Here is a 13469-nt window from a genome sequence, read left to right on the forward strand (position 1 = left end):
GTTGCAGTGAGATTAGTAGGCAAACAGCCTCTAGTAAAGGTGAGGTTGAGTATATTACCTGCCTTGTGAGTTGGAGTTGATTGGGGAAGGGTGAGGTGAATGAGAGTTGGAAAGAAATTAACCAAGACGTAAGGGGGTTGAAGTCGCCATGTACAAAGAGCGGTGAGCCATCGTCCAGTGACTGCATGCAATTCAAATGAGGAGCTGGACAGGTGAGAGAGAGAAGATAATCTCCACTTAAGATAAATGAGTAGACCTGTGCCACCACCGCAACGACCAGATGCTCTTGGACTATGAGAGAAAGCAGTCAGATGATGAGAGCTGCTGGAGTAGCAGTGCTCTCTGGGGTGATCCATGGCGCCCATCAGGGCCAAAAAGTAAAGGGACTGAAGGGCAGCATAGGCTGAGATGAGCTCTGCGTTCTTGACCGCAGTTCCAAACGACCTGGAATTCCACATGGGTTGTGCGCACAGGGTACATTAAATTAGAAGGGTTGCAGCCAAGGGGTGATGAGCGTCTGTCTGTAAAGCCTACAGGGAGAGGTTCGAACAGGCATAGAAAACACACACATACTTGACAAAGCTACAAAAGAGCAAAATGAGAATCTGTAAATAACTAGTTCAGATACTCAAGCAAGAGAGTGGTGTGGAGCCTTCCTCCCTTTCCTTCCTCAAATAACTCAGCAGAACAACTCTACAGCACCTTCTTTGTTTCAGCGACGGTCTTAGTTTTGCAACAAAACTGCCACAGCTGCCACTGAGAACCAGCGGAGACTGAAGAACTAACGCTATTTGCCTAGCAGAGGTGGAGAGCTCACCTCCCTGTACTAATTGCTGATTGCCTAGGAGAACAATTATACTTATCACTCCTGGAGATATCAGGACTCCTTTAGCTATATGCAAATATACCTTTGCCATATATAGATCTGTGCCATTCACTTTGAACTGGACTGTGTTTGCAGCATGAGAGGTATTGAGTAGTTGTTTCAAGATTGTTGTGCACATTTGTTCTTATCCTTTGCTAGTTAGTGAGTTATTAGCCCAGTTCTATATAATCTGTAGTCAGCAATGGGGGAGTGATTGCTTCCTACAAGAGCACAAAATGTGTACATTTCTAGATCTTTGAAAAGTGAGTCAGGTAAAGAGCTTTTTCTCGTCTTAAAGGGGCAGTGTTGTATTTTGAGACCGGTAGCCAATAGGCAGAGGCTAACAATTTGTCTTATTCTCTGTATGGTATGGGAATAATAATGCATTTTATTTTGTAAAGTGGTTTCTTACATCAAACAACACAACGTTTTCAGTCACCTTGTCTGAAGGACAAGTGGATTAACAGGTTAACGTCAAGCCTTGCATATTTTTTTTCCTAAAATCTCATGGAATGTAGGCCTACATTGAACACCAGACATTGGATGCTACTGTAGGTTGAATGATAGAACAGCTAGCCGAAAAAAAATAACTTGGGTGAACATTGCTTATAGGTCATATTTCATAGAAATCTGGAAACACTGGACAGTTACTTTGTGGTTTCAGATGTCCTAAACACTGCACTTTCTCCCTCCTCTCCAAGGACTATCGAGACATCATAGACACTCCCATGGACCTGGGGACTGTAACAGAGACTCTGATCATCGGGAACTACGAGAACCCCATGGAGTTTGCCAAAGATGTCCGTCTAATTTTCAGCAACTCCAAGGCCTACACGCCCAACAAGAAGTCACAGGTTAGTGTACTGATTCTGACAAGATTTTCAATGAGGATACATTTTTTGGGTTGCACCTCAACTAACGTTGACTGGATGAGTGCCCTTGAGTTCTTTACAAGATTCAAAGGGGGAATGAAATGCGGTGGGTCAACTATATCTCAACAATTTATAACCCTGACCCTTATACAGTGCCTTCAGAAAGTATTCACACCCCTTAACTTTTTCTGCATTTTCTTGTTACAGCCTGAATTTAAATTGATACAATTGAATGTCACTGGCCTACACACAATACCCCATAATGTCAAAGTAGAATTAGGTTTTTATACGTTTTTACAAACTAATTAAAAATGAAAAGATGAAATGTCTTGAGTCAATAAGCATTCAACACTTTTGCATCGCAGTGCTAGCTGTGCCACTAGAGATTCTGGGTTCGAGTCCAGGCTCTGTTGCAGCCGGCCGCGACCGGGAGACCCATGGGGCGCAAACAATTGGTCCAGCGTCTTCCAGGTTAGGGGAGGGGTTGGCCGGCAGGGATATCCTTGTTCCATCGCGCACTGTGACTCCGGTGGCGGGCCTGGGAGCAGTGCACGCTGACACGGTCACCAGGTGCGCTGTGTTTTCTCTGACACATTGGTGCAGCTGGCTTCCAGGTTACGTGGGCATTGTGTCAAGAAGCAGTGCGGCTTGGTTGGGTTGTGTTTCGGAGGACACACTGCTCTTGCCCTTCACCTCTCCCAAGTCCGAGTCCGTACGGGAGTTGCAGAGACGAGACTGTAACTACCAATTGGATTCCATGAAATTAGGGAGAAAACGGGGGTAATTTTTTTTTTTTCTCTCTCTCAAAACGTGTATTTGCTTTGTCATCATGGGGTATTGTGTATAGGATTTTGGATTCAGGCTGTAACAACAAAATGTGGAATAATTAATACTTTCTGAAGGCACACTGTTTTGTGAGAATGGTATTTTTGATCTTCATTGTTTCATCTCCAGATCTACACCATGACACTGAGCCTATCAGCCTTCTTTGAAAGACAAATCATCTCCATCATCTCGGATTACAAGTCTGCAGTCCAGAACCAGCGGAGGAAGAGTCGCCAGAGTGTCAGCTACAGGAAGAGACTGCACAGCGGAGGCAGCTCCCCACCCACCAGCCGACCCTCCAGGTACTGGCCTGGCTGGAACCCCTCTCTACAACTCTTAAATCCACTGTAATAACCCCAACTTATGTACCACTCCTTGTAGGATCTATTCAGATTCCACCTAAAACACTATGTCTTGGTGTCTCTTTAACTCTAGTCCTAAAGGGAAGCACAAGTCAAGGAAGAAACCAACACCAAAAGAATTACAGACCTCATCCAAGAAGCGGCCTCGCAGGCCATCTCAAGGTAACACTCGTCGTGAGTGTATGTTTGTGTCGCTGTGTGGCGGTATGTGTTTTAGAGAAGTGTGAACTGTGGGTTGGGTGGTTACGTGACGTGCTGCTGTTGTTGCAATGTCAGAGACGAGCAGTGTGATGGTGGATGAGGACAGCCAACCCTCATCATCGTGTAACTCAGGGACAGGAAGCCACAGTGGGGGTCCAGGGGCCGACCGTGTCACCCGCAGCCAAACCACTCCCGTCAAGAACTCAGGTATTACTACACAGGGTAACCAACTCCAGCAGGCAGTGGATAAATAGTCCTTCATAGAGCTGTTTCACCACGCTATCAGACAAATGTATGATTTTGCCAACTGCTTGAATGTTTGGAGTCAGCCTGGTTAAATCGCTGCAGTTGATGACATCATTACTATGTTTTCACTGCTGCCAAAATCACACAATTAGAAAGGGTTATCATGTAAGTCTACTTGGCAGCAGTTACTGGAGGCTACTTTAGTAGGTGTTGCCGTGCTATGTTTAACAGGGAGGCGTTGTGTGCCCCTCTCTCTCTCTCCCCCCCAGAGGGTAACAGACCTCTTACTAACGGCACCAGACAGAGCCACAGGAGACGAGTGCTGCAGGAGGAAGAGGGAGAGGGATCTGGAGGATCCAATAGCTCATCTTCGTCATCGTCTTCCTCGTCTTCCTCATCATCCTCCTCCTCATCAGATAGTGAGTCGGACAGTGAGTCGGAGGTTGGAAAGTTTGTGGACGGGGGAGATCACGACTACAGCAAAGCTCCCCGCTTAAAAACAGGCCACAAAGTCAAGGGCAAGATGACTGTCTCTGGGAAGAGGATGCTGGAAGAAGAGGAGGCTCCAGAAAGAGCCAAGAGAGCACGAGTCCAGGCAGAGGAGCAGGAAGAGGAGGATGAAGACGAACAAGGTGAAGATGAGGAGGAGGAAGAGGGGGAGCAGCCACAGCCACCGCAGCAAGAGGAAGGAGGGGAGCCTGAGGACGAAGAGGAGGAGCCTGAAGACGAAGAGGAGCCTGAGGAAATGGAGGAATCAGAAGAGGAGGAGGACTCAGAGCAGGGTGAGGGTGGGGCAGAGGGCGGTCAGAAAAGCAGCAGCCGCAGTAAGTCTGGTCAGGTGAACACTCGGAACCAGGGCCGCAGGACAGTGTTGTACAACGACGAGTCAGATGACGAGTCAGGGACCACAGAGGACCCACTCAACCTAGGCATGTCCCGCTCAGGACGGCTACGCCGCATGACCGAAAAGGCCCGGGTCAGCCACCTTATGGGCTGGAACCACTGACTCACACAACCCCCTCAAACCACCTTAAACTGGGCCTTCTACCAACCACCTATCTACCTTACCCACCAGGCGTGAGACTGGAGACTGTACAATTGACTAAATTAATACTTCAGGGATTTTGCTTTAATTTTTTTTATTGATTTTTGTATCATTTTGCTTTGTGTACGAGACTGTTTACGACTCTACTGGCAGTGGTGCTCCTTATCTTGCCAAGGAATCTCCCTCCCTGGTCTTCAAAGCTACTCATCAACATGGACCCACAAGTCAACTCACTCACCTCCGCCTTACTTACTGCTCTCCTGGGCCTTAAAGACTCCCCTTACTCCTCTTCTTCTATCAACTCATAACTCTTCTCCTTCTCATCCTCAGTTTTCCTCCCCCATCTTTCTCTCACCTCTGATCTTCCTGATCATACAACAACAAAGGTTCAAGAGATGCCAAAAACTGGTGCTCATATGTTATAGCTCAAGGAGACTAAGCTCTGCTGTCCTCTACATCTGGATGACAGACAGACTGATGCTCCCTTCTCTCTGTTTGTGTTCTGTCTGAACAGTACAGTACATCTCTCCCTAAATTACCCTCTTCCACATGACCCCCTCTGTGTTGGGTTGTCTGATTGACGCTAACCCTCCCACTATGCTTCATCCTCCCCAACCCCCATCCTTCACTTTGGGAGGTCAACTCTGGTGTGTTCATTCACCGCATTAATCTATTTTTAGGCATCCAGGCTAGGTCTTAGAGGACTGCTGTGTCTGTGGGTTTTGGTTCTCAGACTATCTTTGCGTGGGAACGTATTGATTCTAATTAGTTGAGGTGGTGACTTCTTTCATCATTAATTATGTCTACTAATAAAATGCTGCATGCCTACAGTACAATGTTCTGCCATTGAATCAGAGGCAGACCTCCTTAGTTAACTCCTGGGCCACTGAATGTTTTCAATGCTATATCCCCCGTAATCCTTGTCAATTCTGTAGAGTTTGTATATTTGCACATACAATAGGTTAATAGAGGCTTTGCCGTATCCTCTTCCTGTAGCGTGTGGTTGTTATGGTTGAGTGATGTCTAGTGTGGTAGCTAGTGTAGTGAAAGAGTGTGGGTAATTGGAAAGGAGAAATGCAAAGCGATTGTATAAGGGTCTACCATTGAGTTCTATTTCTGTTGGTCGGAACATACTTTCATTGATCTAAATCAAATGCACACATTAATTTATAACTTCCAGGGCACTGTCCTTCAACCCAGCATGTTCAAACCAGTCATTGGTTCAAACACAAACCAAAGTGCATCATGGTACTTTGGGGAGAGGCTCGCCCATAGCCACCACTCACTTCCACCTCATACTGAAAAGGACATTTTTTTACTACAGAAATATTTATATTTTTTCACTGTATTATACACTTTGCAATTATTCCTTAGCTAATATTAATGATGGTGAAATGTTTGCACATGTATCTATTGTATGTGGCAGCTGAATTTGAGATTGCTTTTGTTGGGCTGAGTATGCTATCCTGCCCTCTGATTTTACACCTAATCACAATATTGGATGACCAGACAAGCCACAAAGAGCAAACAGATTTCGCTCCATGCAGTTCTAAACAACAAAGGACTTTTTATTTGTGTGTACGAAGCGCAGATAAATTGTGCCAATAATATTCAACACATTTGCATACAAATACACCTTTTCTGGGCTGTTTTGTGTTATTGTTTTGTTGTGAGCATTATTAAACCAGAGGGTTGTGTTTGCTTGGTCAAAGGTCGGAGGGTCCGACACAGCTGAGCCACTTGGCAACGTTGCCTAAGAAACAGAAACCAAGGCTACAGACAGCGAGGTTGTCTTCTCTCCTTCGACTTCCTAACATAAGGTGCTCTGTGTGTGTCATACGCTAAGTGTTCCAGGACTCAGCCCTCCTGTGCTCCCCATGCCCCCAGGATCCACCCGGCTCCACTACCCCATGAATCAGCCTACTACACTCTGGTTTAGGGTCTCTGAAATACCCCTTAGGTGTCATCTGATGGGCCATGCTACTGCTAGTCATGTTGCCACACTAGGGAAAGAGATGGGACTGCAAAATCAATCAAGGTTTTCGTTAGTTAATCGCGAGACAGCAGTAACTGTCGTCTGCAAACTGTGGGTATAGTTTGAAAACACATCACTTGGGCCAATGGATAAATCCCTACTCAAATAATTTGTGAACATGTTCTCTTAATATAATAGATGGTAAATGGACTTGCCTTTAAGCAGCAGATTAGTAGTTTCTGAATCCAGCAATGATGACATTCTAGGTGTAATAATAAACGTGACTTTTTTTCTACACAATATTTTTGATTGTGTGTTTTGTTTTTTAAATAAAGGAGCGACAGATTTTCTCCCAACTTGGTGCCCCTGGTATTTGGCTCATTCTGTCACATTCTCTAAACACAATACAAACATGCCCACTTTAATCACCATAGAAAAACATGATATGGTGGGGAGAACAAGTATTTGATACACTGCCAAATTTGCAGGTTTTCCTACTTACAAAGCATGTAGAGGTCTAAATTTTTTTATCATAGGTATACTTCAACTGTGAGAGACGGAATCTAAAACAAAAATCCAGAAAATCACATTGTATGATTTTTAAGTAATTGATTTGCATTTTATTGCATGACATAAGTATTTGATACATCAGAAAAGCATACAGACCTTCTCCAGATCCTTCAGGTTTCGGTGCTGTCGCTGGGCAATACGGACTTTCAGCTCCCTCCAAAGATGTTCTATTGGGTTCAGGTCTGGAGACTGGCTAGGCCACTCCAGGACCTTGAGATGCTTCTTACGGAGCCACTCCTTAGTTGCCCTGTTTTGGGTCGTTGTCATGCTGGAAGACCCAGCCACGACCCATCTTCAATGCTCTTATTGAGGGAAGGAGGTTGTTGGCCAAGATCCCGCGATACATGGCCCCATCCATCCTGCCCTCAATACGGTGCAGTCGTCCTGTCCCCTTTGCAGAAAAGCATCACCAAAGAATGATGTTTCCACTTCCATGCTTCATGTTTGGGATGGTGTTCTTGGGGTTGTACTCATCCTTCTTCCTCCAAACACGGCGAGTGGAGTTTAGACCAAAAAGCTCTATTTTTGTCTCATCAGACCACATGACCTTCTCCCATTCCTCCTCTGGATCATCCAGATGGTCATTGGCAAACTTCAGACGGGCCTGGACATGCGCTGGCTTGAGCAGGGGGACCTTGCGTGCGCTGCAGGATTTGAATCCATAACGGCGTAGTGTGTTACTAATGGTTTTCTTTGAGACTGTGGTCCCAGCTCTCTTCAGGTCATTGACCAGGTCCTGCCGTGTAGTTCTGGGCTGATCCCTCACCTTCCTCATGATCATTGATGCCCCACAAGGTGAGATCTTGCATGGAGCCCCAGACCGAGGGTGATTTGACCGTCATCTTGAACTTTTTCTAATAATTGCGCCAACAGTTGTTGCCTTCTCACCAAGCTGCTTGCCTATTGACCTGTAGCCCATCCCAGCCTTGTACAGGTCTACAATTTTATCCCCTATGTCCTTACACAGCTCTCTGGTCTTGGCCATTGTGGAGAGGTTGGAGTCTGTTTGATTGAGTGTGTGGACAGGTGTCTTTTATACAGGTAATGAGTTCAAACAGGTGCAGTTAATACAGGTAATGAGTGGAGAACAGGAAGGCTTCTTAAAGAAAAACTAACAGGTCTGTGAGAGCCAGAATTCTTACTGGTTGGTAGGTGATCAAATACTTATGTCATGCAATAAAATGCAAATTAATTACTTACAAATCAGACTGATTTTGGGGATTTTTGTTTTAGATTCCGTCTCTCACAGTTGAAGTGTACCTATGATAAACAATTACAGACCTCTACATGCTTTGTAAGTAGGGAAAACCTGCAGTGTATCAAATACTTGTTCTCCCAACTGTATATAATGTTATGTCACTACTCATGGCAAAATGGTACTGTGAATTCACACTTCCTCTGTGTTCCAGCCATTTTCTCCTGTTCCTCATTTGTTTTCCCAGACCCCATGCTGTTGACGTGTTATTGTTTGAGTCATCACGGCAGGATTTTCACATCCTGCCAGTCAACACACTTGGCACAAGCTGAGCTGCCACTCTTCACCAGGCCCTGTGTATTCCACAATAGCCACTCTTGTCTGGCTGTTTAAAACCCATCCCTGGCTTGGTGAGTCATCTCTGGCTGCCCCCTCAAAGAGCCATGATGATGAGTCATAAAGATGCACCATGGGCCATATCTCTGCAGTGATGTCAGTCCCACCCCGCCTCTGCCCCTGACTACCCCACACCACGGTCCCACAGTTACCTGCTCTATCTCAGAGAGAGTGAGGAGGAGGAGTAGCAGCCTATGTGTTGGATAGGGTATGGAAGCTAGGAGGAGAGTGGACAAGTCTGGTGGTGTGGTTGGTTGGTTTTCAGCCAGTTAGCCTTGTGATGGAGGTACCTCCACTAGATAATGCACTGAAGACTGGAGAGATGAGTCAGACACTCAGCTAGCAACAATACTTAACACTCCTCTGACGCATGGCGCTTCAGCACGCCCAGAAAGACTGCAGTGATGTTGAGGGTCTCTGGATGGAAACAGGCAAATGTATCAATTTGGGCTGTTATAAAACTGTAAAAAAAAACATTTAAAAAAAAAAAAGTGTGTTACTTCCTTTGGAATGCTGAAGTCACCTCCTGTCAGAAAGCCATGATGATTACATTCAGCATCAACCAGAGACTTTTCACTCCAGTGCAATCAGCATCACTGTCTAGAGGCTGTATGCAAGTAATCTGAGGATGTTTAAATGTATGAGGTTTATTATCAAAATGACCATACAAATTGAGCAAATATTTGAATATGAATGGGGATACAGAGATCATGAAAATGCATGATGTTTCTCTACCGATACATGACAGTAGCTCCAGATAAAGTTCCGATAATGAGACAAAATGATTATACCTAAAGAATCCCAACATAGATTACTGTATTACAATTTACAATCAACGCTATGGTTTATGAGAAGTACCAGATTACTGCACAGTTACATTTACATTAGACTTTCATCTATATTGAATTGGTGAATCACACATACATCCGATACATCTATAGTTCACTAATTAACAACAAGGTTGCGTACGTTTACATTGTGCTCCAGATTGAATTGCCCGTTAGGGTAACTCACCTACTGCCACGCCTGTGCTGAAAATACATTTTGTATTTATTATTTTTTTTTACATATGACCTCTTGGGTGTCTTTTACAATGAAATGGCACACATAAATAAGTAACAGTGAATCTATGTTTGGTGTGAGTGTCATTCTGTCTCACAGTTACAACTTAGATCTCTAAATCTTACTTCTAAATACTACCACATAACAAAACTGAGGGGTGATAGTTTAAAACACTTTGGAATGTGTCTTATCTTAACAACCCTGATTTCGCCCTGATAAATTCATGTAGTCACTCATTAGACACTCAAACATTTACCAAGGATGCAGTCAGACATTAACACCCAGAAAACAAATCAATATGTACTCTACGCCACATTTTCCCAAGACCTAAGCACAGCTGATGATGTCATATCAAGATTTGTGACGTTACAATACAATATTAAAGGTAGATTCAGCGATATGACAGCATAGTGGGTCAATTTCCCGCAAGAACTAAGAGCGTTAAAGCGCGAGGCTCAACTTCTCTGGTTTTTCAGTGCCCTGGCTACAATGCTGTGAACAGCTTAAAGCGAACCTGTGCAGATACTGTGTGTGACTGGTCTTGCATCTGTATATTTTTTGGGGACAATGTTTTAAATTGAACCTTTATTTAAATAGGCAAGTCAGTTAAGAACAAATTCTTATTTACAATGACGGCCTACTAGGGAACAATGGGTTAACTGCCTTATTCAGGGGCAGAACGACAGATTTCTACCTTGTCAACTCAGGGAATCGATCCAGCAACCTTTCAGTTACTGTCCCAACGCTCTAACCACTAGGCTACCTGCTGTCCCTGTGGTGTTGCTCGTGGCAACGTCATTTTGCTGAGTCTACCTTTAAACACAAGTGTGATCACTTCAAGAAAGCTCATTCACTTACATTCGTGAAGAACAACTCATCAGGTTCTCTCTAAAACACAGCGCAGTTTTTTGGCTTGATCAGATACTGTCTAATTTCAACATAATGTCTTGTGATTTTTGTCTAAATCAACTATGGTATGTCTAATTATTTTGAAGAGTTTATACCTTCATCCACTGCAGCATACTTGCCCGTCCTCTACCTCACTATAGGATATGATAAGAAACGTTCAGTCAACTGTTCATACAGTATTTCTGTCATGTTTGAACAACTTTGTCATTAATTGACAGTACAGGATCCCCGCGTCACAGGAAGGTAACAAAGACAAAGCCTAGCCTGCTGCTGCAGCTGAAACAGCCACGTAAACTGTCATTTCCCTCTGTGACATTTTCCCTTGCAGCTTGCTCTCAGTGAGTAATCAGCTATTCTCTCTCCCAATCAAAACATTTTTCATTTGAAAAGAGTGACGTGGTGGCCTTTATCCAAAGATAAAGCTCCAACTCTCCCCATTTTGTGTCCGCTGTCTCACGTCATAGGCAGCGTCTTTTCAAAGCATTGAACAAATTGCGCTCATGCCTCTTCTTTTTAAAATCAATTTTGTGCCTCTGGTTACAGAGTAGAACCATATAGAATGCAGCCCGCATGCTCTCCCCCACTCACATGCTGGGGCTACACCAGGCCGGTCTGCATGTGGACATGTAAAGGGTAGGGGTGGTAAAGCAGAGGTGGCTGTGCTGCCTGGGGAATGTAGTAGCTGCTGAATATGGGGTCAGCCATGTATGGCGCAGGCTGGTAGAAGCAGGTGACGTTGGCAGTGTTGGGGATGGCGTTCTGTTCCCCCAGTACCCTCAGGGCCAGGACAGTGATCATATTGAGTGTCTGTCTCCTCTCATGTCCCATCAGACACACTGTACTCTCATCTATCACCCGACGCAAGGTCATCAGATAGTCATACTTGCTAGTCTCCTCGTCGCCAACAAAGTGGCAGCGCAGGTAGGCCTCGATCTTGCGCTGCTGCTCGCTAACATCAGGAAAGTCTATAAAGAAGCGGGAGCACATGTAGCGCTCTAGGGACTTGATCTCTGTCTCGCTGGCTGGCCTGAAGTTCCTCACCAGCAGATCACTATACTTCAGAAGCCCACCTCCTCTGATCTCCTCTGGGTTATGGGTGGCAATCAGTCGGAAACGCAGATGATCCATGGCTTGCTCAAAGTCCCCGTACATGCACTCTGCTACCACAGTGATGCTGGCCTTGTCCCTTGGGGCCGAACTTGCCCCTGCCCGTGGACAGACCGTGGTTGTCTCTGGTGGCGCTAGTTCCTGAGTAGCAGCAGGTTCAGTCTCTGGGACTTGGTTCCCTGTTGTTTGAAGGGACAATGATTCCTCAGAAGCTTCTGAGTCTGGTGGCTTTTTTGAATATTTCACCCTGACTATTTGTTCTACGGTACGGGGTGAGATGTTTTTATCCTGGGATGAAACGGCTGGAGTAAGGTGGTCTGTGAATGTTTTAGTGCCCTCTGAGTTCCTCTGTCTGGACCCTGAGGAGGATGAATAATGGCCTTGATCAGTGTCTAATAAAGAGTGACTTGGTTGAGGTGTTGGAAGTATTTCTATAGGCTCAAACAGCTGTGTTGTCAGATCTGACAAATCTTTTAACAAAGACCATTTTTCAGGGAGTGATGAGATGCTGCTCATCTTCCGTGACATCTTCCTTGGTGGTTTAGGTGAGGGGCAATAGTCAGGGACAATTCCCTGGGATGTGTTACAGGTTTTCTTGGCTGGCGGAGGGAATAAATGTTCAAGATGTACGTTTTGTGTGACAGCAGTGCAGGCTTGGGATGTGGATTGAGGCATCACTTGAAGTTGCTCTTGCACTGAGTTCTCTGTGAGCAACACTGGGGATGGCTTGATGTCTTTTGACTCAGAGATCAGTGACTCCTCTATGTTACTTTGAGGGTTTACAGATATATTTGACACCAGAGGTTCCATCACATCTGTCAATATTTTGGAGGAGGATATAAGTGAGGGATAATCTGTATTCTGAACAAATGGCATTTTTTCCTCTACTCTTATCTCAAGTACTGTATCAACCTTTACCACCCCCTCCTCTTCTACCTCTTCCTCATTATCCAGAGTCCCCAGGTCTAGCTCTGCTCTCTCTATCTCTAACACTTCCAGTGGCTCTTGTTTTCCAGTTGCATGCACATTCATTGGATGCGATGATTCTTCCTCTTGAACAACAACCTGTTCACTGTGGCACGGACTGTCAGCGAAGCGAGTCATCATTGGATCTTTGTCTTTATCCTCTTTTAGATTCTCAGAGGTGGAAGAATACTGGGGTACCATTATGGCTTTCTCTGCCCCTCTATCTGGATGTAACACAATGCCATTGTGTGACTCCAATCCCTCACACTGAATTTCTTGCCTCCTCTCAGTCTCCCAGTATGACTCCAGCATACGGTCCAATATAATCTGGAAGGAGTCCACACTGAACTCAAACTGGCGTCGCAGGGAACTTACAAACCTGAGCCCCACTGTTTTACCCCTGTTATTGGACAGTGAGATAAGGCTCCAGCGGTCGTGCTCATTGAAGACCTTGACCATCTTCTGCACATAGGCCTCCTTCATGGTGAGGCAGGTGATCTTGCGTCTGTTAACCCCACGGGGAAGGAGGTCACGCAGGCTGCCCAGCACCACCTCCTTGATGACCTGGAAGTCCTCCTGTCTGGGCAGCTCCACTCCAAAGATGATGTCCAGATCTCTGTAGCCCGTGCCATTGTCCCTGACCATCACATGGCTGGCGGTGGACCCATTGAGGCGGATGTCCCTGACCCTGATCTCCCTCTCCAACAGCCGGTCCTTCACTACGTGGATGATGTCCTTGGGTCTCACCTCCAGGGTGGGGAAGTTCCCTCTGCCGTGGATGGGGATCACCTCTGTCAACACCTGGTCCAGAGTCTGGACTTGCTCCAGAGTCAAGTTGTGGAATCTTCTATCCATTTGGAGATCAATTATCTT

The 13469-nt window shown here is 45.4% G+C and overlaps 2 protein-coding genes across 3 annotated transcripts in view; one reads left to right on the plus strand and one right to left on the minus strand.

Moving 5' to 3' along the window:
* LOC115135761 (bromodomain and WD repeat-containing protein 3-like) overlaps positions 1–6747 on the plus strand; it is a 30623-nt gene extending 23876 nt beyond the window's left edge. For both annotated transcript variants that reach the window (XM_029670823.2, XM_029670824.2), the window contains exons 36-40: positions 1567–1719; positions 2692–2864; positions 2998–3086; positions 3201–3332; positions 3641–6747. In XM_029670823.2, coding sequence (XP_029526683.1) covers positions 1567–1719; positions 2692–2864; positions 2998–3086; positions 3201–3332; positions 3641–4377 — 1284 coding nt within the window. In that variant the 3' untranslated portion in view covers positions 4378–6747. The remainder of the gene's footprint in view (positions 1–1566; positions 1720–2691; positions 2865–2997; positions 3087–3200; positions 3333–3640) is intronic.
* Positions 6748–9013: 2266 nt separating this feature from the next.
* On the minus strand, positions 9014–13469 carry LOC115135763 (uncharacterized). Its single transcript, XM_065023650.1, has one exon. It carries the CDS (start codon positions 13449–13451, stop codon positions 11121–11123), a length of 2331 nt encoding a protein of 776 aa, XP_064879722.1. The 5' UTR covers positions 13452–13469; the 3' UTR covers positions 9014–11120.

The sequence above is a fragment of the Oncorhynchus nerka genome, linkage group LG10 (assembly GCF_034236695.1).
Source record: "Oncorhynchus nerka isolate Pitt River linkage group LG10, Oner_Uvic_2.0, whole genome shotgun sequence".
Classification (NCBI taxonomy): domain Eukaryota; kingdom Metazoa; phylum Chordata; class Actinopteri; order Salmoniformes; family Salmonidae; genus Oncorhynchus; species Oncorhynchus nerka.

Bases quoted from the DNA above. Each gene is read 5' to 3' on its own strand.
- LOC115135763 (XM_065023650.1), bottom strand. From the start codon at position 13,451: ATGGATAGAAGATTCCACAACTTGACTCTGGAGCAAGTCCAGACTCTG.